The following is a 25,400-nucleotide window of genomic DNA, read 5'->3' as shown; positions in this document are numbered from 1 at the left end:
GGTAAGAGCCCTCTCCTGTCCCAAAGCTCATTTGGTGTGGGAGCGGCAGCTGGGCCTGTGCTGTTTGCACTCCCATGCAAGTGTAGCACCCAGGGCTCGTGCCTTTCCCTCTCTTTGCCTTTTGCCCAAGCTGGAGGTGAAGGGAAGCACTCGCAAAGCAGGGAAAGAAAAGGCGGCTCGAGCACGTGTGAGCAGCTCACTGACAAGATCCGCTCTGGTCTATCCAGGAAGTCATTCAGTGTGCTGGGGAAACAAGCGGAGGGAGTGCAGCAGCTGAGGAAGGAGGTTGCAAGCCTGGCTGCAGAGCTGAGAAGTGTGAAGAAGGTGATCCTGCACTTGGGAAAGAGGGCTGGGACGAGCAGGACCCCACAGGGGATGCTTTCCTGGGGCTGCTGGTGTGGTTTTTCTCCTCACTCTGCAGCCCATACCTCACTGGGGATTGAGCTTCTGCTGTAATGTCAGCTTCTGCTGGTTGAGCTTCTCTGCTGTAATGCCCCTTCCCCTGCCCAAGTTTAAGTGGGCATGTCTGGCAGTGGAGGACTGCTCAAATCCTTCTACTGGTGCACTGGAGCCTCTAGTAATTCTGTCCTGGCCCCAGAGAGCGGTGACATTGTATGCCCTCTCAGGACTGTCTGGCCCTGGCAAGTCTGAGCCTGTCTGCAGGCTGAGCTGGACAGCATGGAGGTGGAGAAAAGGCTATTGGGCCCAGACCCACACCCACATCTTGCCTGTGGACACGAACACTGTTGCCAGGCCTTCACTCATGAGAAAGCTTTGAGCCTGGCAGCTGTTGGGACGAGGCTTGTCTTGTGCTTCCTGACTCGGCTCCTTCCTTCGTTCTGTGCCAGCACTCCGTGCTCACACTGAATATGAACATCCTGCTGAGGTGGTTATGTGGCACGTTTCGTTTCCCCAGGAACTTCAGGACCTAAGAATGGCAATGTCTGCAATGCCTGTGGAAGAGAACATCCAGATGTCTGCCTGGATTCTGCAAAGCAAAGGTATGGATGCTGGCAGGCAGGTCTTGTTGTGCTGCGCCCCTCTTTAGCGCTCTGAAATGAGGACACACTGCAGACTCCACCGAGCTTTCCTGGGGACTGAAAGCAAGTGGTTGGGTTGTCTTCTGTGCTCCACACGGTGGGGCCTCAGCTTCGGCCCCCTGCCCTTCCCATGGGGACTTGCAGTCTCCCAGCACCCGCAGACCTCCTCTCTGTGCACTGTGAGAGAGGTGCCGTCGCTGGTCATGGGCATGCCCTTCTTGCCTGCATCACCTCTGAGGGCACAGGGCTGGGGGGACTGGTAGGCAGCCTTAGAAATACGCTAGAGCCACCAGACCCTTGGAGCCTGGGGCCTCTCACAGTCAGTTGCCCTCTTCTCCCTTCAGGGGCCGTCATCGACCTGCAGAGATCACCCAGAAGCTATGCGTGGCCCTGCAGTGTGTTCGGGTTCCTTTGTGATTCCAACCGTCTGGATGCTTTTGTGCAGGTATGGTAGCAGAGAGCTTCAGTACTGCTTCTGTGCCGCCTAGTAAGGTGGAGGGCAAGCCCCTAGGGTGCTGTTTAGCCTGAAGAAGCCTGAAGAAAAGGCGGCTGAGGAGAGACCTTATTATTCTCTACAACTACCTGAAAAGAGGTTGTAGGGAGGTGGTTATTTTTCTGTCACCTGGAATCTGGTTCAGGGCAGGGATGGTCATGGTCTTTTGGGGTGGATGCAGTTGGGCTGCAGCAATACAGCAGCAGGGTCTCTCCCCATCTCCTGCCCCCTCATGGCCCCATCTGTGATGTGAAACACTTTGAGGTGCTGGAGCACATCCAAGGGAGATGAGCAAAGCTGGTGAAGGGTCTAGAGGACAAGTCCTTTGAGAGTGGTGGAGGGAAGTGAATTTTTTTAGCCTTGAGAAAAGGAGGCCTAGGGGAAACCTTATTATTCTGTACAACTACCTGAAAGGAGATTGTAGCGAGGTAGGGTGTCCATCTCTTCTCCCAAGTAACAAGTGATAGGACAAGAGGAAATGGCCTCAAATTGCACCAGGGGAGGTTCAGATTGGATATTAGGAGCAATTTCTTCACCGAGGGGCTTGTCAAGCACTGGAACTGGCTGCCCAGGGAAGTGGCTGAGTGACCATCTCTGGAGGTATTTAAAATGCTTTAGATGCGGCACTTAGGGACTTAAATTAGTTGTGGGCTTGGCAGTGTCAGATCTGCAGCTGGGCTTTATGATCTCAAGGGTGTTTTCCAACCTAAATGATTCTAGGATGCTCTCATTTCCCTTAGCAACCCCAGTTGCCTCCCCCAGCTCTGAACATCCCTTTTTAGATAGGGTATGGCAGGAGTCAGGGGAGATGCAGAGCGCTGGGCAAAGAGAGAGCTTTGTCCAGAGGTCTGGCTCAGGCGTGGGGTTATCAGACATTTCAAGATGGATGTTTTCCTCTCCTGGGGAATTCAGCAAGTCCTCTTTTCCCATCTGGGAAGATGTCTGGGCACTTCTGCCGTTTCCCAACACACCACTCACTGGAGCACAAGTGCTCTGCCGCCAGTACTACTGTCTGCAGTGGTAGCAGCATGGGCCGTGTCACACCCTCCCCAATAACTGCTGTTGCCCTCTGCTTTCAGATGGATATTTCCCCAGGATATTGCTGGCCTTTCCAAGCATCTCAGAGCCAGGTGGTCATTCGGTTGCCTGCACAAGTCCAGCCAACAGCGATCACTGTGCAGCACCCCTTGAAGGAGTCCTCTGGGCTTGGGGACATCAGCAGCGCCCCGCAAGATTTCACCGTCTCTGTAAGTCTCTCCTGGACACTGGGGGCTGGGCTCCAGCCATGGGAAAAAGCTGTAATGGGGGCTTGCTGCTCTCTGTGGTCTCTCCCAAGCACTGCTGTGCCCCAAGGGGACATTTCAGGGAACATGCAGGGTGGCGTCATCCCATCTTAAGGCTCGTGTTTTAGCTCAAGAGCTTATCTCCACCATACCTCAGGCCAGCATGGACTGGAGCCATGTGAGAAGGGCTGGGTTGCGGGCACGGAGCCGGCATGCACGTTTTCTCATGGCTTAGTTGAGCCTGACCTCTGCCCTGTGCTTTATCTCCCAAGGGAATGGATGGAGAAAAGGAAACTCTGCTCGGGACTTTCACCTATGACATAGCGGAACAGCCGATCCAGACCTTTCCTCTGCAGGTGTGGGAAGTGTGTGTGGGCAAGACACCAGGGCAGAAACGTACATTTGCCAGCAACTCCACTGCAGGAGGAGTGTTGACGGTCCCTCCGGGGGCAGAGCTCCCGTCTTGGCTGAGGGAGATGTGGCCGAGTTGGAGGACTGGGCTAAGCAGCCCTCAGCAAGGGCAGCAAAAGCAGAGCAAGACCCATGTTGACCCTACTGGGGGTGCAGCTGCCCAGAGCTCCTCACCTATGCCTGCTGCTTCTTGTGGCCTTGCCAGCGACACACGTGCTGCACGCTGCCCTAAAACACAGTGTCAGGTGGCGAGAGCCAACAGGCAGCACCGTGGGGATGCCCAGCCGGCAGTTGCAGGGTGGCCACACCTCTGGGCCTGAGCTCTGCTGGGTATGCAGCTGGAGGAGCCTCAAGGTGCTGCCACAGCCCCTGCACAGCAGTGCTCCCTGGCCACTCTGCAGCACAGAGGCCACTGCGAAGGGAAGGGGTGGCAGGACAGGGACCGGGCCTCAGCCAGGCAGGCGGTGCCAGGGAGGACACCAGCACTTTGTCCCAGCAGCAGCAGCACTTTCCCCAGGCTCCGTTTTGGCCCTGACCCAGCCAGCCTCAGGTCTGCACAGCAGCCCAGCCTGCTCGCTCAGGCCAGGGCTTTGCTTTGCAGAGGCACAGGGGTGGGAGAAGGGAAGAAGGGAGAAGCTGTCAGCCGGGCCAGGGTGGGAGCGCACCTCCCAGAGCAAGGGCCAGGCTGGCAGAGGAAGACGCGTGGGGCCTCCTGCCGCTCTCTGCACTCCACAAGTGACACGTCTCTTTGCTGTGTTTGCTTTGCAGAATGAGCGTCCCGGAGCCTTTCAGTTTATCAGACTTGCCATACAGAGCAACTGGGGCAAGTCGGGCAACACCTGCATTTATCGAGTGCAGGTTCATGGGAAGGTAGCGGGAATGAATGCTGCCGGCGGGTGACAAGGAGGCCTCCTACGCTAAAGGAAGGAAAAGCCTCCGAGCGAAGGAGCATGGCTGTTTGTTAGCGTGGAGCAGAGCAATGTTGTTCCACAGGCCCGCTCAAAGACAACGCAGGGTCTAGACATAGCGGGAAACCTGGGCAGGCCTGTTGGAAACTTAAAAACATTTCTTGTAAAGGCTTGGGCAAGACACAGCAGTGAAGCAGTGATTTATTACATGTTTTTGCAAAAACGGGTGTCCTAACCGCCATCTTGTGGTCTTGTTCTGAAAGTTACATTTGTTTAAAGGCTGGTGGCAAAACCACTATCTTGATAACTTTTTACAGGCCCCAGAGGTGTGTGGAGTCCTGGGCGGGGCAGAGCCCAAGGTATTGCCCACGAGGAATTCCTTGCAGAAGCGGGGAGAAACTCCACTGGGCGGTTCAGAGGCGCAGCAAGCTGCTCAGGTGGCTTGTGCCTGGTGTGACGGGTGCTTCTGTCCGTTGCTGAGGCTGCTGGATCCTCCAGTGTGGTCTGTGCATGCTGATGTGGCAGCCGCACACAGGAGCCTGCCTCGAGGAGCAGCCAGAGCCCCGGGGAGATCCTGGTTCAGCTCTCCTGGTTCAGCCCCCTGCCATGCTTCCCCCATGCCCATGGGGCCTTCCCATGCACAGTCATCTGGCCTGCCTGCGACACGGCACCCCCAAAGCTCTGGCCCAGCCTGAGGGCCTTGTGGAAGGGCTCTGGAGGAGTCAGGGGTCCCAGGGTCAGGGAGGCCTTGAGGCAGTGGGAGTCCTAGGAATGGGAGGTGGGAAACCTCAGGGAGCTTCTGGGAACCTGTGGGGTCAGGAGGTTGGGAGCTAGGCAGCCATGAGGCCTGGTGGCCGCACAGAGGCACCTGGCAGGCACAAGAGGTGTGGTGTTGTGCTGGTGGAATCACCCAAGGGACAGCATGCAGGGATTGTAGTGGTAGGACAAGTAATGGGTTCAAACTTAAAACAGAGGGTACTCTTTACTGTGAGGTTGGTGAGGCACTGCAACAGTTTGCCCAGAGCAGGGGTAAATGCTCCATTCCTGGCAGTGTTCATGACCAAGTTGTACAGGGCTTTGGGAAACATGGTCTAGAGTGAGGTGTCCATTCCCATGCTCACTGGGGGGAGGGGGTTGGAAACAGGCCCTTTCCAACCCTAACTGTTCTATGGTTCTATGATTCTATGCCTTGGCACAAGAGACACGGCCCCTCCGGCCTGTGGACCCAGGTGTAAGGTGCAAGGCAGCAGCACCCGGCAGAGGCCCAACAAGGCTCAGGAGCTCGCATGCTCTGGCTCCTGCAACAGCTGCCAGGGGAGCGGGTTCTGCCCCTCGGGTCAGGCCTGTGATGGCTGGAGCTGGGCTGCACCAGGACAACTGCAGCGTCTCTCCCATTCTGCCTTGTGCCCTGTTATGATGTCACAGCCATAACCTCATTCCTTGTCTCCCGGGCCTGGTGTGAGGTCAGTTCCACGGCTGCCTGCCTGGAAGCAGCTCGCGCTGTCCTGTGGCACTGTGTGGCTGTGGCAGGAGCACTTCTGCCAGGGACTGGCTTCAGCTTTTGCCTGTGCGGCTGTGCCTCGGACAGGCAGTTGTCTTGGGGCTGAGGAGCTTGCTTTCTCCCCAACATGCGGCAGAGAAAGGCTCCCTCAAAATCGCAAGAGGCACCAAGATCCCCGTTGAAGAGGAGAGCTGCCCGCAACATGGAGGCTAGGTGTGTTAATGGAGGATTTGTTCCTCCTGGGGGCCTCTGCTTGGTGTGAGCACTGGGAGAACCTAATGCAGGGCGGGTGGGGGACAGGGTTGAAAAGCTGACAAGGGCTCTATGCAGAGCAGGAGCCGTGGAGTTTGGGGAAGTCGCTGACAGGCCCCATGAGGCCACGGACATAGTGGGAAACCTGGCCGGGCACTCGCTGGTTTGTGGAGAACTAGAGAGAGACACAGCCCAATGTACTTTCCACAAGGAATTCCTTGCACAACCAGGGAGCAACTCTGCTGTAGAGCACAGCAGGCTGGGAAACCTCAGGGAACTTTTGTGAACCTGTGGGGTCAGGAGAAAAGATAGGGAGGAGGGCAGCCACGAGGCCTGGTGGCCACACAGAGGCACCTGGCAGGCATGAAAGATGTGCCGTGCTGCTGGAATCACCCAAGGGACAGCATGCCTTGGCACAGGAGGTACAGCCTCCTCAGCCTGTGGTCCAGAGTGTGGGGCAGCAGTACTTGGCACAATCCCAGTGAGTCTCAGAGTGTCCTGGGCAGAGGACAACAGGGTGGAAATGGCTGCACTGCCTTGCTTCTGCTTCCTTTTGGGTCATGGAGGGGGCATCTCGTGGGCGCTTTCCCCAGGGCTACTTCCTGACCAGGGCCTCTGTGCCAGCAGCTCCTGCCTGCCTTGGATCACATGCCATGGAGACAGAGCGCAACAGGTGTTTATGCCCCCCCGGTCCACCCTCAGGCAGCCCAGGGCACAAGTCAGCAAGGTCGCTGCTGTTTTTTGAGCATAGGGTCTTATGTTCAAATGGGTCCTACTCGCTTTGCCTTCTAAGGCTGTGTGCATCCACAGTTGCCTTTGGGCCGGCTTCAATAGATGTGTAGGGAGGTCCCTGAGCTGCAGAAGAGGGAGGCTGGAGGCCACCACACTGGTTCCTGCAGCTCCCCCTCGTCTGAAATTTGCACCCAGTGTGTCTGTGCTACCACAAGCAGCAGGTGATCAATGCTTACCAACAGCAAAAGAAGATCAGGCACAGGCCCACCAAGCACCCACCCTTTGCCTGGGTGATCTCTTTCCTGAAATGAAGGGAATCCTGGTGTTACCAGTGCTTATGGACTGGGACAGAGCCCTGCACAGAGGCATTTTCACTTGTAAGCTGAGACGCACCAAATCTGGAGGTCAGCTGCTGACAGAATGTTAGTAGACCGTCCCCTTTCCAAAGGAGCACGGTTTCTGTCTGCAGTCTTCAACGCTGCAGGCAGAACTTGCCAAAAGAAAGCGCTCCAAAATCACTGTCAGACACAGAGTTAAATCCATCCAGTGAAATAAACAGAGCCAGCAACTGAAAAGCAGCTCTCTGGCAGTCTCTGCTCTGTACCTTCCCTCATTCTTACTGTGGCAGGAGACCTGGTTGTACTTGAGATGAAGCACCTCATGTTCTGGGAATTTCCACAGTGTCGGTTGGAGCAGCAGGCACTTACTGCTCCTCTCCTGCCACCCCCATGGATCCATCTCCTCTTCCCACAGCCAGAGGCTACTCAAGGACATGGCACAGCCTTCTCCTGCACAGACTCAGAGCTAATCCTGAGCACTCTGCTGTGACCAGGTCACCTCCCTGAGTCATCGTTTAAAACCAGTCAGGCAGCTCGTTCACTCATTCCCCCCCCTTCTTTCCCTCCCCCTACTCCTGGACGGACGGAGAGGAGAATCGAAAAGAATGCAACTCCCATGGGTTAAGAAACAGTTTAGTAACTAAGGTATAACACAGATCACTACTGCTACCACTAATAATAACATTAATGAAGGAAATAACAAGGGAAGAGAATACAACACCTCAGCACCAGCCGACCAATAACTTGCCCCACCCTGCCTGACCAAGCACCGACCGATACCTACTCCAACCCTGCAGTCCTAGCCCTTCTGGGTAACTCTTATTTACATACTGGGCATGATGTGGTGTGGTATGGAATACCTCTTTGGTCAGTTTGGGTCAGGTGTCCTGTCTCTGCTTCCTCCCAGCTTTCCCTCCTCCCTGGCAGAGTATGAGGCTCACAAAGTCCTTGGCCAGACCAAACATTTGAGCAGTAACTAAAAACACCGAAACTATCAGCACTGTTCCCAGGCTGAAAATCAAAAACACAGCACTGCACGAGCTACCAAGCAGGAGAAAAAACGACCGCTACTGCTAAACCTAGGACGGTATCCACCCCTTATTCCATACCATTCACGTCATGCTCAGATCCCACATTTTCAATATACCATCACTCTTATCTCAGTGCGCTCTTATCTTAGTGCATGGACCAGTCCCTATAAAGCTGCTGAATCCATCTGGTCCATGATGTCAGGCTCCATCTCTTGTAACAGTCTTTCAGAGCAGGAGAGACTGTGTGCAGTGTTCACACTCGTGAATAACCTGGGCAATGCTGCCCATTGCTAAGTCCACCCCTCGATCATGAGTCCATCTCTGTGTTGCATCTCTGCTCTGATGGCCTGAAGTGTCATGGGCCCACCAGGCTCAAAATAATTCACTGTCCCCTTAAGCAGTTTCTGCAGCTTGTTGCTGGGGACTCCACACAGCTGCCTTCCATCTCCGACGCTTCCAAAGCACTGGAGGGGCCCAGTGGACTAGATACTTGCCCATACTGTCCCACACACCCTGCCACTCATCACTGTCCAGCCTTGGGGAAAATCTCCCGTTCCTCCTGTATCGTTGTCTAACCCCAGACAAGACCCAAACCCGACTCTGCTTAACTTTTGAGATCAGACAAAATGGTTGTGGGTAGAACACAGTCTGTGTGTGTGCCAACATGCTGATCCCCATCACAATCAGCAGGCAGGTCCCAAGGGTACCCAAAGGCCATTCAAAACCTTCAGAACTCTCAGTTGATGCTGCTGTACTTGTCACTGGGGCTGGTGTAGCCGCTGTGCTTGCCGGCTCTCCCACCGCCAGCTTCTCTTTTCCTGAGCCCAGCTCTTCCTCCTCTGCCTTGCTGGGAAATGCTGCGTGGTCTCCTGCATCCTCCTGGGGCTCGGCGGGCGGCTTCCGGGGAAAGCTCTCGGCCGTCGCGGGGCTGGGCTCGGCCGCGGGGCTCGGCTCCTCCTCCGCGGGGCTGGGCTCGGCCGCGGGGCTCGGCTCGGCCGCGGGGCTCGGCTCTTCCGCGGGGCTCGGCTCCTCCGCCGGCTTCTCCCGCTGCTCTGCAGCCACCTCCTTCCTCTCCTCGACCGCCCCGACCTCCTCCACCGGCACCCGTCCCCTCGCGGCCTCCGGCCCCGCTCCCGCCGCCGCTTGCTCCCCGGGGCCGCTCTCCCGGGCCGGTTCGGCTGCCGCCGGCTCCCGGGGCCGCTCCCCCTCGGCTCCCCACAGCCTCACGAAGATGAAGAGTAGGGCGAGGGCCAGGACGGTGAAGAGCAGCCGGACGGCCAGGTACAAGTCCACGGCCACGTCCGTCCCGCCCTGCTGCTGGAGCCCTCCCGTATTACAAGCCATTGCCATAAAGCACAGTGAGACAAGAACCTTAGCCCAGGCCCCACACTTGATAAACACTAACACAGCAAATACCGGCTCTAAGTAAGTTACAATATTCTGAAACTGTGAGATCAAGAGGAACAACTCTGAGAGCCAATAAATCAGCATTGTGACGAGTGACTATTAATCCAGTCAGATCTGTCGTTATCGCAACTGCTTGGGCCCCACGTTGGGCACCAAAAAGAACTGTTGTGGTTTAAACCCAGTCAGACAGCTTGTTCACTCACTCCCCCCTTCTTTCCCTCCCCCTACTCCTGGACGGACGGAGAGGAGAATCGAAAAGAATGCAACTCCCACGGGTTGAGATAAGAACAGTTTAGTAACTAAGGTATAACACAAAGCACTACTGCTACCACCAATAATAACAATGATAAAGGAAATAAGGGAAGAGAATACAACACCTCACCACCTGCCGACCCGATAACTCGCCCCACCCCGCCTGACCAAGCACCGACCCATACCTACTCCAACCCCGCAGTCCTAGCCCTTCCAGGTAGCATTTATATACTGGACATGATGTGCTGTGGTATGGAATACTTTGGTCAGTTTGGGTCAGGTGTCCTGTCTCTGCTTCTTCCCAGCTTTCCCTCCTCCCTGGCAGAGCATGAGGCTCACAACGTCCTTGGCCAAACCAAACATTTGGGCAGTAACGAAAAACATCGGAGCTACCAGCTCTGTTCCCAGGCCGAAAGTCAAAAACACAGCACTGCACGAGCTACCAAGCAGGAGAAAAAATGACCGCTACTGCTGAACCCAGGACACCCTGGCAGCCAGGGTTTTGGCTACTGACAAGGACAGCCTGAAGTTTCTTGCCTACCTGGGCAAGACCTCCCTGCCTGTGTCAGGAGCTGAGGCCCAGCTAGAGAAGGGCTCAGAGCATCTGGGGTAGAGTGGGACATGAGTCCCTCAAAGGGAGCTCACTTCCCTGTCTCATGAATATGCCCCCTTTAAAAATCTTGTGAGGCTGCATTTTCCCTCTCCCAGCTGTTTCTGCTCAGCAGCCTGTCTCTGCACTGGCGTCCACCTCCAGGAGGTGCTGCCTTGGATGGTTTTTTTTTCAGGGAACGCAATCCATTGTTGGTCACCCTTGTGATGCCAGAGAAGAGAGAAATCCAGCTGTGGCCCTCGAATGCATGATATCAATCCCTCCCTGTCCTGACCTGCCAGAATGGTCTGAGTTGGCTCCTGTTGCTTGTCTCTGTAACTGTAAAACTAAAATTACTTCACATAGTTGCCCATTTCCTTATGTATTTGCTTCATATTTTATGCTAATTTTTCAGCATATTTAAATACATTTAGTTTTTCCCATTTTTATTTATATGCTCAAGTATTTTTCATGACTTTTGTCATGGTATTCTCCATGAGAATACCAAAGTATTTTCTCTTTAGACTGTTTAGATTTCATAAAGATTACTGTTCAAATGCAGGCTTATCTTTGAAAATGTCTGGCTTTTTGAGAAAAACAAAAAGTTTGAAAAGCAATTTTAGCTTGGGCACCTGTGTTTTTTCTCATTTTAAAATGATTGCGAGAGATCCTCCATATTAAGAATGCTGCCACTCAGAATAGTCTGGTAATTCTTCAGTTATTCACTTACTAAAAAAATGAATGCCATGCGTATTCAAGTGTATGAAGTCTGAGCACTTTTTCAGAGTAAATGTCTGTACAGTATGTTAAATCATGCCATATTTCCAGCAAAGCATCCAAAGAAGCTGTTTGTGCCCAGGTTTTTTTATAGTTCACATTACCAGATGCAAAAGCCTTGGTGAGGGCAAAAAGGCAGCCCCACTATGTGCTGATTTCCAAGCTGTCAGTGCAAGGAAGTAAATACATTCTCAGATAATCTAGTTTCCTACCAAAAGGGCAGCAGGTCCTGCTTCTTTTTTTAAACAGAAGAAAAGCTCTTCACTATGTTTTTATAATTAAGATGACAAACCTTTAGTGACATAAATGGAAATAATAAGGTTTCTTTACTTCTGTGTTTCTACTGCTTTTGTAGATAATACCCCTTTGCTGCTGCCTCATTGAGGATTGCTCTGTTAAATTTCTTTTCTGGTAAACTGAATTTATAGCACTTTGGGGTTTTTTAGTTATTAGTTTATACACTTATTTGTAAAATTGTACTTCTTGAAACAAAACTTTGCAAGAACAAGCATGTACTGCAGAAATAGTTTTAGTGAATTATTCAACATAAGATAAGACAGTTACTTGTGTTGAGACAGGTCAACAGGACACCAAGAGATTTTCTGTTGAGATGGGAAGGTTACATGCCTAAGTTAGATCCTAACTTCTCAATGCAGACTGTGATTGTGAATGAAATTGTAGCGTATGAGCTAAATTAACTGTGCTTTAATAATTTAAAACTGAATAAGGTATTCATCTTCATGGCAGATTTTGTGTGTATATATGTTTCTTGCTTTATCCATTCATGTGGAGTGGTTCCAGCAATAATACTAAACCTTTACTATCCTATTTTTGATCAGTGTAATGGTCGCTTTTGGCTGCCCTTGCCTTTGTTCATCACAGCATAACGCTTGCACCTGGCCAGCCACATGGTCTTAAGAGAAAAGCAAAGAATCCAGTCTTGCCTGGATTTGAAGGTTTTGCTTAAAAAAAAAAAAAAAAAAGAGAAAGAATCTATATGTATAAAGGTTATTGACTAGCAAGTTATAGCTGTGATGGAAAACATAATGGAGAAAACCTGTTTTAACATAGGCAGTGACTAGCTGGGAAGGAAACTACCTTGTGCAGTGAAAAGCTGAACATATTTGAACTTCTTTGTGGCATAGTGTGTTTTGGAGACACTATTAAAGGAGAAAAGAAACTGATAGCTAGAGTAGACAAAATGTTGAGAAGAACTGGTTATTTTGATATCAGAAAGCTCATGTAGGGTTATATGAAGTGATTTAATATGGGGTAGTTACCAGTGGCCAAAACCACACTATTTTGCAGGAACGTTCCCTCGCACTGCTCCATTTGCCAGCATACATGTAGGCTGAACTTAAAGTCAACGCTTGCCTTGGTGCCCGAGATAAAAGAACCCGTGTCATAAGGGATATCAAATATTCATTTAACTCCTCTGTTGCATTAGAAAATAAAGTGAAAAACTGCCATTAGGGAAGCAACATGGTATTTTGCAGTTTTTAGAAATACATAAAAATTATGCATATAATTTTATGCTTTAATATAAGCTTTAGTCTTAACGCCCCTGGAATGAATACATATATAGGTAGACGACTTTTTAAGGGCAGATCTTTCTTGCATGGAATTGAACCATAGAATCATGGACTGGTTTGGGCTGTAAGGGTCCTTAAAGCTCTAGTTCCAACTCCCCTGCCATGGGGAGGGACTTCTTCCACTAAACCAGGTTGTTCATATGACAAAGCAACCTTGATGTGAACACTTTGAGGGGTGGGGCAGCCACAACTTCTCTGGGCAACCTGTTCCAGTGCCTCAGCACCCTCATGGTAAAGAATTTTTCCCTAATATCTACCTAAATCTCCTCTATATCAGTTTAAAACCGTTGCCTTTTGTCCTGTCACTACCCCAACTCTCTCAGCCTCTCTTAATATGAAAGGATTGAAGATCAAATAATCTTTCTAGAATAATGATTTTAGGTCTACCTGGAAATACAGTTGAGCTTTGTAGACCTATTTCCTCTTCATTCTAGGTTAGAGTGGTCTGTGCCTCAACTGCAGGCAGAGAAATAAACAACAATCTGAGCTGCAGCTTCTTATCACTCAGATAGCTCTTTCACTCATTACTTTTAATGAACAGCTTGTTTCTGAATTAAGCAATAAAGATAAATGGTCAGAGGAGACTGCATCTTGAATCATGCAAGTGATGCTTTACTCAGTGCAATAATCAAGAAACTGGCTGAGTGGAGAAGAAAGATTTGTTGTTATTAAAAACAAAATAAAACAAAAACCTGAGTGTCAATCTATTAACACAGACAAAAGGATAAAATACCTGTACCAGCTCTACCATTGTAAGAAATCTGAAAGAGACAATCTTCTGTTTTTCCCCCTCTCTACTGTTTGTGACACCCAGGATGGCATCTGCAGCTCTTCCTCAAGGTGGAAACATGTAAAAGACTATTTTTTCTTTAATGGCAAGATGAAAGAAAGAACTTGGGTGTCTGGGAGATAAAATGAATATGAAGAAGTTTACCTGTTTAAGTCAGTAGAAGGATTAAGGTCATATAATGATTACAGTTTGCAAAAAAATACTTGAGTATAATTTATGGAAATAGGTGTAGCAGTATATTTTTTCTTGAACTATAACCATTTTTATTGATTTCGTGATGATTGGAATATGTGTATTTTTGCAAAAGTGATATATCTCAGTGGCACTTCAGGACAGTTTTTCCAAAGTAATAAACATTGCCATTAAGTGAAAAGATTTCATCTTATGTTATGCATTTTATATGATTGTTCTTACTTTCTGTATTTAATACTGTCATAGGTGATAGGGTTTCTTTTTTTCCTCCCACTAGCAGTACCTCCAATCCAAAGTTGCTTAAGCAACATCAAGGCATCCAAAGAGTTTGCTCATGTGAATAATAGAGCTCCGCTTAATTTATGATTTTTTTAAGCCTCCCAAATACCTGTATGTTGAACAAAAACAAAGCCCTAAAATAGTTTCATATATCTGCCTGTTCATCAGATTCACAGTCTGGGAATGAAGCCAACCATATAGCAGTGGCTGCAACAGTAAAACAAAAGTAGAGCCAGATCTCAGACTAAAAAGTAGTTTATCTGATCTCTTCATCAAGACATAATCACCTACAGAGAATTGCCATTGCAATGACAGATGTTTGCACACGAGGCTGGTGAGGCAGCAAAAATGATAGTTTAACACTAGCTTTCACCAAATAAAATCAAAGACAGGAGCCAGACACAGTCCCAGTGCTAACCCCCTCTGTTATATAGGGAAAGAAAATGGCAGTATTTTAGAGTGCTTTTTGTTTTCTCTATTAATTTCTCTTCCCATTTGTTATCAGAATTCAGACCTCTGCTCTACTGGCATTGATACCAATTATTGCTCAGTTGCTCATAAGGGGGAGAAGAGTATTTCATCCAATTATTTAACCTGTTCCCACATGGGTATTTGTATTTACTTGGCACTTGTAGTCCCTAATTGAGATTGAGGCCTTGTTAAATTAGCAGTGTATATGCATTAAAATACACATAGGTATATTGATGCATATATGTGTTTTTAAATATGTATACACACACGCATATTTTAATGATATGACATCTCTCCTTATGTCTGAATGGTCAAGAGAAAGGTGAGGAGAAAGAAAATATTTTTCCTGAATCAAAATAGGTGGAGAAAATTTAACTGATTTTTGGAAGTATAAATCATGATGAGGAGACAGGATGGCAATATTATTCAGCAGATCTCTGACCCGTCATTGAGAGTGTTATTTGGAACAGGTTATATGGAACATGTTCTCCCGTTGCTAAAACACTAAAAAAAAAAAAAAAAAAATTGTAACTTTTCCTTCTAAATACTCATTATACTTCCTGTAGAATTTCTGAGGAAGAGGGATATATAATATCTTAATATTCATCTGAAATAAAAAGAAAGTGGGGGGGGGGGAAGACAAGTCATAAGGCAGAAAATGAAAGTGGTGTCAAAAGCATACACAAGGGGGAAAACCTTAAAAACCAAGTAATGATGAAAGAAAACTTCTCCTACAGAACAATTAAATTTCAAGATTTTGAAGAAACTGATGCCTAAGAATGACCTTTATAGCATCCCACCCTGTCTTGCAGAATTTATACACAGGAAAGGAGGAACTTAAGAGCTTTTATCATGAATGCTTTTGGCTTAATAGAAATTGGCATCATACTGTTGTGCACCAGCACTACCTCCTGTCATCAGTGTAATCACCTTCCTTTACAGCGAAGAAAAGTGGTCAAGAACAGCATGCAACTTTTGGACAAAATGAGTGAAAAGTTTCCTCAACAATGTCTAAGAGAGAAAACGTCCTTCAGATTTCCTAACCAGGTTCTAAAGCCCAGACAGAAAGAGACTGTCAAAGTGGCCATTGAAGAGATCTTCCAAAATATCTTCTACATCTTTAGCAAGAATCTGACTCTAGCTGCTTGGGATGAGACAGCTTTAGGACAGTTCCAAAATGGACTTTATCAGCAAATTGAGCAATTGGAGGCATGTGTAATCAAGAAGCAGACCCTGCATTTTTGGAGTAAAGACCCCAACAGGCTGAAACTGAAGAAGTACTTCAAAGAAATAGACTGTTTTCTTAAAGACAAACAGTACAGCCTGTGCTCCTGGGAAATAAGCCGTGCAGAAATGAGAAGGTGTCTTCAGTTGGTTGATAAAGTTGTAAGGAAGCTCAACAACTAAGGTACAAAGATTTTGACCTCACATAACTTGGCTTTAAAAATATTTGTATTTATTATTTGTTCTATGATCTATCTTGTGGCAGTGCTTCTTGTTAGTTTTGATTGTATTTAAATAATTATGTTGCTGAAATAGAATTTCGCAAATGTAATGCATTTAAGTAAATGCTGTGCTTCCAATTCACTTTAGCTTATTTCACAAGCTTCTTTGAAATAACTTCTCTAAAGTATCCTACAGCCACATTGGTTTAAGCATCAGATGAGGAACCACTTTAAAACTTTTCCTGATCTCCAGCCATTAAGAAGAGTATCATTCAAAGTGGTGGTAGTAAAAAGGTACGTCTAAACAAAAAATTGACTGGTAGGAACAGCAGCAATGGCATGCCAGATCTCAGGTACCATACCTATGACACGAGTCTCTTTTGCAGGTGTACATACTCTACCCACTATCATTCATGGATGCAAGCTAAAGAAGTGACAAGAGACACAGGTATCGAGCCTGAAGCTGAAATAGCAGAAATAAAGCCAGCTAAGAACTTCACTGTGGTCCAGAACAACAGAAAAGACCAAAGAAGCAGAGCAAAGAATAAGAGCCATTTTTCCACCTGGTGACACCCTGCCACAAATGTTAAAACAAAATGTACATTTCTTGGGCTTTGTAATGAACAGCACTTGAAATGGCCCCACTGCAAGACTTTTTCAGTATTATTTCTGCTGCTTGTTTGGTTCTTTTTACACCACTTCAGCCTACTCATCTTTCTCGTTCTGCTATCCTAGTTTCAGTGCAGTAAACTGTTACTGAAATGTCCTCATTTTTATTATTATGGAAATAACATAAGATATTTTCAGCTGCTCTCTCATGAAGAATCCCAGTTTTTATTGTCTCACTTGCATGCAGTAGGAATACATTAATTCGTGGGCCACTAATTGTTCTTAGCTTTCTTTTAGTTCATAACTATTCTTAAAAATCTCATTGCCAAATAAAAATATTTTGACATATTTCAGTCAACAGGGTACTTTTCAGTGCAGCAAAAAAACCCAGAATGGTCACTAGAGGGCAAACTGAAATTATAGACAAGTGTAAGAATTGAGGTGACTGTATATATATTTTGGAAAGACAGTGTTTCAGCTCTTTATAAGTGCATTGCTTATCAATAAACTGCTATTGGGTTGAAGAAAGGACTTCAAATTGTGTGCAGTTCTGGTGTCCTCAACATAAAAAGGGCACAGAACTGTTGGAACAAGTCCAGAAGAGGGCCATGAGGATGATCAGGGGACTGGAGCACCTCCCCTGTGAAGATAGGCTGAGAAAGTTGGGGCTGTTCAGCCTGGAGAAGAGAAGGCTGCGTGGAAAGCTCATAGCAGCCTTCCAGTATCCGAAGGGGGCCTACAAGGATGCTGGAGAGGGACTCTTCATTAGAGACTGTAGTGACGGACAAGGGGTAACGGGTTAAAACTTAAACAGGGGAAGTTTAGATTAGATATAAGGAAGAAGTTCTTTACTGTGAGGGTGGTGAGGCACTGGAATGAGCTGCCCAGGGAAGCTGTGAATGCTCCATCCCTGGCGGTGTTCAAGGCCAGGTTGAACAGAGCCTTGGGTGGCATGGTTTAGTGTGAGGTGTCCCTGCCCATGGCAGGGGGGTTGGAACTAGATGATCTTAGGGTCCTGTCCAACCCTAGCTATTCTATGATTTTATGATTACCAAAAGAAGGAAATCTCAAGAGATGGTGGGCATGAGCTCATAAACCAGCATTTGATTTCAGTTACTTTTGGGGCAATTGTGACCTAATAGAAATTACTTATACTGAGACAGAAGACTCATTTCAAGATGGGGATCCTGGAACAGACATAGTTGCTCAGCACATAAAAAGGAAAAAGAAAATAGCAAGCCAATATATCTTTGTTTTATTCTCACTTTTTCAAGGAACATTAAGAGTCCTTAAGGTAAAAGAAGAAAACTGAAAGTGAAGACGACCCTCTCTCATGCCATTATAACATTTTGGCACTATCTGTATTTCATCACTGTCATGTTACCACATTGGCTATATATTATACTCCTGGCTAACTGAAACTCTGTTATTTTTTTCCAGTTCATTTTTTCCTAGAAGTTAAACAAATAGCAAAATACAGGTTTTACATACATAATTTTCAAATGTAAATGAGTAAATAGTGAACATGAAGTCTCAAATTCTGGTTGAAAATCTAACAGATGTGAAGCAAAATCCTTCCAAGATGCTTGTAGGTCAAAAAAGTTTTACAAATTTTCTCGAAAGATTGGTGCGGCAGTGCTGTGCTGCACAGGTCCCAGTCTCAGTTGAGGCATGGCTAGTCTCACTGCCCTTGTTTACATGTGCTGTACTGCACTTTTGGGGAAACTGCACTAAAATTGATAGAGTTTCATCTATGCAGAGTGTTTTCTGGAATGGAGTTACAGGATTGGGGTCAAATGTCTTGTACCCCACATGAAACTTCAAAATAGCTGCAGCAAAACTGAAGAATGCTTATTCCAGACTTTAGTCTGGAAAAAAGGATTTACAAGTCACAGTCAACTACAGCTTTCCAAAGCAATTCTTCTGTGGGTTTGCCCTGTTCTGTCAGCTCTGGCTTTACTTCATTTTTAAATTGGCGAAAAAAAATAAAACCAACCAACCAGCAAAAAAGAAAACAAATCCAAACCCAAAACAGAGAAAAAACCCAAAGCAAAACAGAACAAAAGTCTTTGGAAATAACTCTCCACATAATCATCCAGGATTAGCCCATGTTGCTAGGAAGGACAGCTGTGAACTCCTTCTGAGCACCCGTGAGGAAGTTGTGCCAGTGCCTGTGGTGGAGCAGGCAGACCAGGCTGAGGGTGTGGGCTGGGAGAGGGTCAGGAACTGCTCATGGGGAGACAGTGCCCATGGACTGCTGCATCCTGCCAGTCCTCACTTCAAACTCAGCCTGCCCCTCGTCAGAGGTGGTCCTGAACTGTCTTTCCCCTCCCAGTTATGGAATAATGCTGGGCCCTTCCAGGAAGCAACCGGAGGGGAGACCAAGAAATGGGGGATGACAAGCATGCAGTTTTCACTGGCAGAATGAATTTACTTTCCTTTAGAAATTTAATGCAAAGCACAAAAAGGTGAACAAAATAAGTAAGATCGCATTTGATAGTTTCCAGTAAGGTGACTGTGCTTTTTAATATCCAAAAATCTTCCTGCTAAGGCTCATATAAGCAAGGATGACTCATTCATATCAGCGTTTCCCACATTTCAACTGACACCAGCAAATTCTGGTAAGGAACAAGAACTTTTCAGTGCTGAGGGTTCCTAGAGGAGCAAACTCTGACAGGGAAAATGAGGACAACATTTCTTCTCAGCCAGCAGACATGCAAGTGCTACAGCCCATTCTGCAAACTGGAGGGCAGCTGCACTCCTGCCACTCCAGCACTTCTCCCACTGCAGCAATGCACTGCCATTTGCTTTCAGATGCTATTTAAGCTCTTCATTGGTTGTGCCCTGGATGAGCTCATTTTGTCTCTGTACAAAATTAAATTTGAAATCCCCAATTCACGTGAACTAGCAACTCTCTGCTTTAATTTCAGGGGAGCCTGAGTGAGAGTGAAGTGGTAAGTGATGAGTATGAGTACAGAAAAATACATGTCCTGCCTGAGTTCTCTCCATTAAGAGGTTTCAAGGTAGATTAATTTTCCAAGACCAACCTTCTTGAGCCCAACTGCTTGCAATTAGGATCCTAAGCCTAAACCTACCTACCACTTTACCTTCAGCAATGAAGAATTCAATCTTCTAAGCAAATAATACAATCTGCTTTTGGAAGTGTGGAAGTAAATACAGCTAACGCTCCTCTGCAGAAAATAGCTGTTAAAACATGGTAATGTATTTGCAAATTCAAAATCCACATTAAGGAGATTAAATACTGAGATTTCAAATAGTGCATCTCCCCCCTGTACACCAGTTAACCACGATGTCTACTCACTGTAACTCTTGACTGCTGACTGTATTCTTCAAGTTTATCTTGTTAGGCCAGAACCAACCAAACTTCCTCTGGGCTTAGCTGAGCTACTGTGTGTTACAGTTTGTGTTCCCAGAAAGGAAGTATCTTGACAGAGATATTTATATAAAAGAGGGAGCTTTTCTTTGGGAGGGGTGTGGGGGAAAGTGCCTCTTTGACTTCAGATATTTTAGAAATGTTGCTCTCTCTTTAAGCAGTTAATAAACTTTCTCTTCCAGTTCAAGGTGGGCTCAGCTCTGTTCTCCAGATCTGGCTTTATGAGAGCTTTTCTTGTGATTCTAATTTTGTAACAGATAAAAATAAGCTTCTGCTGCTTGAAACAGAACTCACACTGTTGTGCTTGGGACAAGCATTATATCCTGTCACAGCTACTCACATGTATTTAAAAAAGATTTATGCTGAATTTATTAGTGGGCACTAGAAATATTTAAAGATACTAAAGCCCTTCATTTTTCCTCTTTTTTTTTTTTCTTTTTTTTTTCTCTTAGAAAAATAGGGCACATCTCTCTGTCCTTCCCAGTTCCTCATAGCAGGGTAACAGTCACTATTTGTGCATTACACTCATAGAAAATATCAGATGCTTTTATCACAACTTCCATTATGAGTGACTTGGTAATGGTTAACACTTAAAAAAGGGAACTCTCCCAACCATTAAGCAGTAACTCCTCCTTATTATTGTGGACAGAGTCTTGGGTGACGTGGTTTAGTGTGTGGTGTCTCTGCCCATGGCAGGGGGTTTGAAACTAGATGATCTTAAGGTCCTTTCCAACCCTAACTATTCTATGATCTATATTTGATGGGCCCATGGGTCTCATCCAGCAATGAAACAGAGTGCAGTGAACTGGGAGGCACAGAGACTGTAGAAGCATGTCTTATTTTGGAACTGCATATGTCTATCTTTGATATTCAGTTAATTCTTTCACTGCATCCTTAGCAAAACCATTGAATTTCCCACTCTTCTGAAAAGAGACTGCTTGAGAATGAGAAGGAAGGCCAGGAACCGATACTGAAGGGTAAAGGATGTTAAAAAGATCCCAACAAAACAACAAGTAAAATGAGTGACGCTTTTTACAATTCTCCCTATAAGAACACTAAATTGTAAAAAATTGTTACCCTAAAAAATGGATTATATTGTCCTTGAACATGCAGATTAGATTCTTTTTGAATAGTAGAACCAGGTTATAATGATCAGGCTAAAAAGAAGCCATCCTTTGCATCATAAAAACTAAGTTGCTTCCAAGTAGAAACAGTTTTATGAAAACCAGGATTAAGGTGTATTACAGAAACATTTTTATCCTATGCTGAGAGCATATTCAGTAGTTTTATTTACCCCTTCCTGGGGATTGGGCAATATCACGGAAGATTTTGGTTAGAGCAGAGACCTTAAAAATCATCCAGTTCCAACCCCCATCCTCCACTAGAGCAGGTTGCTCTAACCCCCGTCCAACCTGGCCTTGAACACTGACAGGGATGGGGCAGCCACAGCTTCTCTGGGCAACCTGTGCCAGTGCCTCACCACCCTCACAGGGAAGAATTTTTCTTTATGTCTACCTTCAATATCCCCTCTGTCAGTTTAAAGCCATTCCCCTTTGTCCTGTCACTACATGTCCTTGTAAAATATCCCTTTCCAGATTTCTTGCAGGACCCCTTTAGTTACTGGAAGGCTGCTGTAAGGTCGCTCATGAGATTTCTCCAGGTGAACAAACCCAACTCTCTCAGCCTGTCTTCATAGGATCTACTCTATTTCTCTTTATTCTTCCCAAGCTACTCATCCTAGCTTCCCCACTCTGTAGGCCTCCTTTTAATGCTGGAGTTTGTTTAGGAGCTCTTTGGTCATCTGTGCAGGCCTCCTGGTGTTCATCCTCAGCTCCTCTTTGTAGTCTGGGAGATCAATGCTTGAAAATAATGAATCCCCAAAATCAATGTATTCTGACAGAGGTGTAGGGCTCATTGTGAGTACAGAGGTCAATCTAGAGGCCAGATGATGTGCTCCCTCAAAGACTCCCAGGAAGTGACAAGTAAGGAGAATAAGGCTGTCACATCTCCTCCAAGTGACATTTTGGGAAGTCTGGCAGAAACTACCAGAAGGTTCTTGTCTGGCTTCCCTCATCTTTTCTCTTGTCCTGCTTCAGCTTCCACCAAGCCTGCCTTGGAACTGAACTGTCCTGAAAGACCGTAAATGCAAAAGATAGTCATTGATTATATTGTCTTTTGGCCAAAGCCAAACAGACTGACTGGGATTTTCCCCCCCCTAGAAGCATTTCCAATCTTCGTCCTTTTTTCACCTGGTGAATTGTAAAGCTGGAACTCCTGCCAGCTCTGTATCTGCTTGGTGGGCCTCTGTGGCACAATGTTCGTTCATCCCATACCCCTGTCCTCATCCTAAAGGAGCCAGGAATTCTGTTTGGTGTGACTCTGTTAGAGGATGCCAACAAGTCAGCTTCAGCAAGGCAGGACCTGTTTGCAAGCCAGGGTCTCTGCTGAGTTTACAGAATGGCCAGGGTGTGTGGAGGCTGCCATGGCTGCTGCTTCCTCTTTTGCCCAGTTTGAGGGCGTGGACAAAAACATTGATGCTTTTCCCTGTTACTCCTGTGTGGAGATGACTTTGCTTTCTCTGCTGCCTCCACACAGCATTCCTTTTCTCACTGGCAGATGTTGGTCACACAACTTAAACACCAACCAGCACTGTGCAATACTCTGCCTGCTAGTGAGAAGTAAGAGTGTCCTATATTGCACCACATTAGACCCATGGCCCCTGACAGCCCAGGATTTATTCCTTTAACTGAAGTCATGCTGGAGTGTGTGCTTCCAATTAAGTACGTGTTCAAGAGCTGTGATTTACCAGTGTTTAAACTAGTGTAATCCCCTGGAAAAAAAATTGAATTCAGGTAGCCAAAAATTCTAATCATGGAGGAAAGGAGACATAAAGTTACCAGTTAGGAACATTGAAAATGAATTTTAAGACATATGGTTTCTTTTCTTGAAACACATCTGTGTAGTGCTTGTATAGCAAGGGTTTGGGAAAAAAAACGTAAAAGGAGCAGATGCTTCATTCCGGTGATGTTTCTTATTTAAAGAGAATGAGTTTCTTTCCATTTTGCATGAAACATTTCAGGGCTGCTCTTACCTTTCTGCATAAAGCATTTCCTTGTAATGGTTCCTGACATAAGCACCATGCCCAGATAGAACATGTTTTCCCACCTCATGACACAAAGAAATCAAACATGGTTACAAGCTGGTTAGATTTTGAATATCAGGCTTAACACATGCTGAACAGTCCTGAAGCTTGGTTGTTTTTTTAAAGAGATGTTAGCAGTTACAGACAAGTAATTATTTGGTGCTGGTGAAGTAGTTTCTAGATGGAAGTTTGTCAGCAAAAGGAGTTGCCGGAGTAAAAAAGAGCAAGGTTTATTTTTCAAAAAGAAAGGCTAGATTTTTTCCTCCAGGGCTTACTCTAGTCTTCCCATATCCAGCTAACATGTATCCCACTATTGTCATTTAATATTTGCTTTCATCTGAATGTCTTTGCAGCTTACACTGTTAAATGTTTTAAGCATAAAAGCCTTTCTCCAAATCCTGTGTGCCTGGAAGTGTTCCCACTTCTATCTACTCTAATAAGAAAAGCTTTTACCTCTTGTTACTGATTTTTCTTTCTCATACCCTCAGGCCATCGCACTACAAAACCACCACTGCAAATCACAGAGCTAAAGGGACCTTACATGTGTTTTCAACTGCAAACTGTACATAGAAAAAAAGCTTATATTTCAGAGAAGGATTCTGTTTGTAAAAAACAGGTCTGATTGGACAGTTCCATTACAGCCCACTGCCTGAGTTGAATTCTTTGTCTCCCAAGAAAGAATTTCGATATCCATGTAATAGTGGTTTTATGACCCCCGTACTTTGGCTCCACAGCTGCAGTGCATTGCCACTGAAATGGGCATATTTATAATAGTGTTATAGTTCAGGTCAGAAGTGCACCTTTGGAACAGATTTTCTAGTTATTGTCCCTTGCAGTGTCTTGTTCTTCATCACCAGGCAGGCTTGGAGCGCACCACTATCATTCCTTTCGAAGGACAACATCACTCCTTTCACATGCCATCATAACGTATTTTTTTCAGCAAGCAATGGGCATCCAGTCCACAGGGCCAAGCTTCTGGCAAAGAAAATCCTTCAAAATGCTCCCATGGTGGGCACCACCCCTTCAGCACAAGTTGCTCTGCTCTGAAGCCATGCCTGGGTCAGGGTGGCACTGTCTGGTGCAGGGTCTCCATTGCCCAGTGGGCTGCAGGCAGCCAAGGCAGCCCCAGCTGCCCCCACCTCCTGGCAGGCTGTGCCATAAGGGGGTCAGCAGCACTGGTCAGAACTGGTACCCAGCTCACCAGCTTCTTGCAGGTGTTCCTATCATCCATGGGAGCTGTAACTTGGCAGCTGCCCACAAAGAGGGATTTTGCACCTCACAGAGCTAGCTCAGCTTTTGTTGCTTTTATATATTTGCCTGATGTTTGTAAAGAGCTGTTCTTCCTGTTGCTGGATCTTGTTACAGTTGTGAGCTCAGCTCCTGCCAGCACTAGTCACACCAGTTGTCCTCCCAGACGCACGCAGTGTGGGAGCTGTTTTGCAAGAGCTATGGGCTGAGCCTTTCAATAGCTATTTGTTTAATTGCTTAACCCTTTATTTAACACTGATTTATTATTTCCTCCTGAGAAGGAAATAGTCTTTAGCCTAGATAATGATGATGTTTCTTGAGCAGTAAAAGTGAGATGCTGCACCAGCTGGAAAGCCAGGCATAAATGCATGACCTTTCTGTGAAGGTCCCAGATGGGAGGTATAACCAGGAAAAACACAGGATCCCCCAGCGTGTTTGCCAGACGACCGTCCACCTGTAAGGGAGGCATTTCTCACCTTTCCAGGATACCACTAGGTTTGGAGATGGTCTTGCCAAGAGTCAACACCACTCACAGTAGGGATGAGACCCAGTAAGGCATTTCCTCCTCCCCTCCCCCCCAACTTTTTGTACTCACATAACAGCCTATGCTCATTATCACTTTCTTCAGTCTTAACATCAGATTTCAGATGTCACTGTAGGATGCGATGTGCTTTCAGCATGAGTGACAGCATGAAAACTAACTTAGTGGTAGAAGGGAGTTTGTAAACATGATATTCTTCATCTGATTTATGCTGAGATATCTCAGACACGTAAGGACAGATGTAAACTATGATACATTTTCTTTGCCAGTAGTGCCCATGTTTCACAGAGGCATGAATAAATAGACATTTCTAGAGAAGAAGTGGAAAATTCTCTATCTGAAGTAGTTTAGAGTACTCCTTCAATGCTATGCTCCCAGCCTTCCTTATCATTTGATTGTGTTGTTAGCGTTGTTGTAGTGCTGAAGATTTAAACAGAAGAGAAAAAAGAGAAATTAATTTTGCATTTCTTCTCTCCAGTAATCCTTCAAACTGCTCTGGGTTCAGAGACAAAGTTGGTGGGATTTACAGACCAGCTTACTGGTGTAACAGCAAGAAACCAGTTTAGGTTAGGTTAGCTCAGGCTAGGCTGGTTGAGCAGCAGGACAAATGGGGTGGAGATATTTGGGGTCAGAAACTCCTTTCTCAGGAAGTGCAGTGTTTTTTCTGCTTAGTGCTGCATATG

At 46.5% G+C, this 25,400-nt stretch overlaps 1 protein-coding gene across 2 annotated transcripts; it reads left to right on the top strand.

Annotated features, from left to right (window-relative positions):
- The first annotated feature begins 876 nt into the window (after window positions 1-876).
- On the top strand, window positions 877-16,480 carry LOC134166428 (interferon alpha-13-like). Of its 2 annotated transcripts, XM_062624070.1 has the most exons (7): window positions 877-1,001; window positions 1,385-1,485; window positions 2,613-2,780; window positions 3,089-3,172; window positions 3,996-4,097; window positions 15,281-15,746; window positions 16,170-16,480. In XM_062624070.1, exons 1-6 carry the CDS (start codon window positions 893-895, stop codon window positions 15,743-15,745), a joined length of 1,029 nt encoding a protein of 342 aa, XP_062480054.1. In that variant the 5' UTR covers window positions 877-892; the 3' UTR covers window position 15,746; window positions 16,170-16,480. The 2 variants fall into 2 exon arrangements, with proteins under 2 accessions (XP_062480054.1, XP_062480053.1); XM_062624069.1 differs by lacking the exons at window positions 877-1,001; window positions 1,385-1,485; window positions 2,613-2,780; window positions 3,089-3,172 and having other exon boundaries at window positions 3,211-4,097.
- The last annotated feature ends 8,920 nt before the right edge of the window (window positions 16,481-25,400 follow it).

The sequence above is a fragment of the Pezoporus occidentalis genome, unplaced genomic scaffold (genome assembly GCF_034315485.1).
Source record: "Pezoporus occidentalis ecotype Australia unplaced genomic scaffold, CSIRO_AGI_Poc_V1 ctg260, whole genome shotgun sequence".
Taxonomy (NCBI): Eukaryota; Metazoa; Chordata; class Aves; order Psittaciformes; family Psittacidae; genus Pezoporus; species Pezoporus occidentalis.
This window is presented reverse-complemented; position numbering and strand designations above follow the sequence as displayed.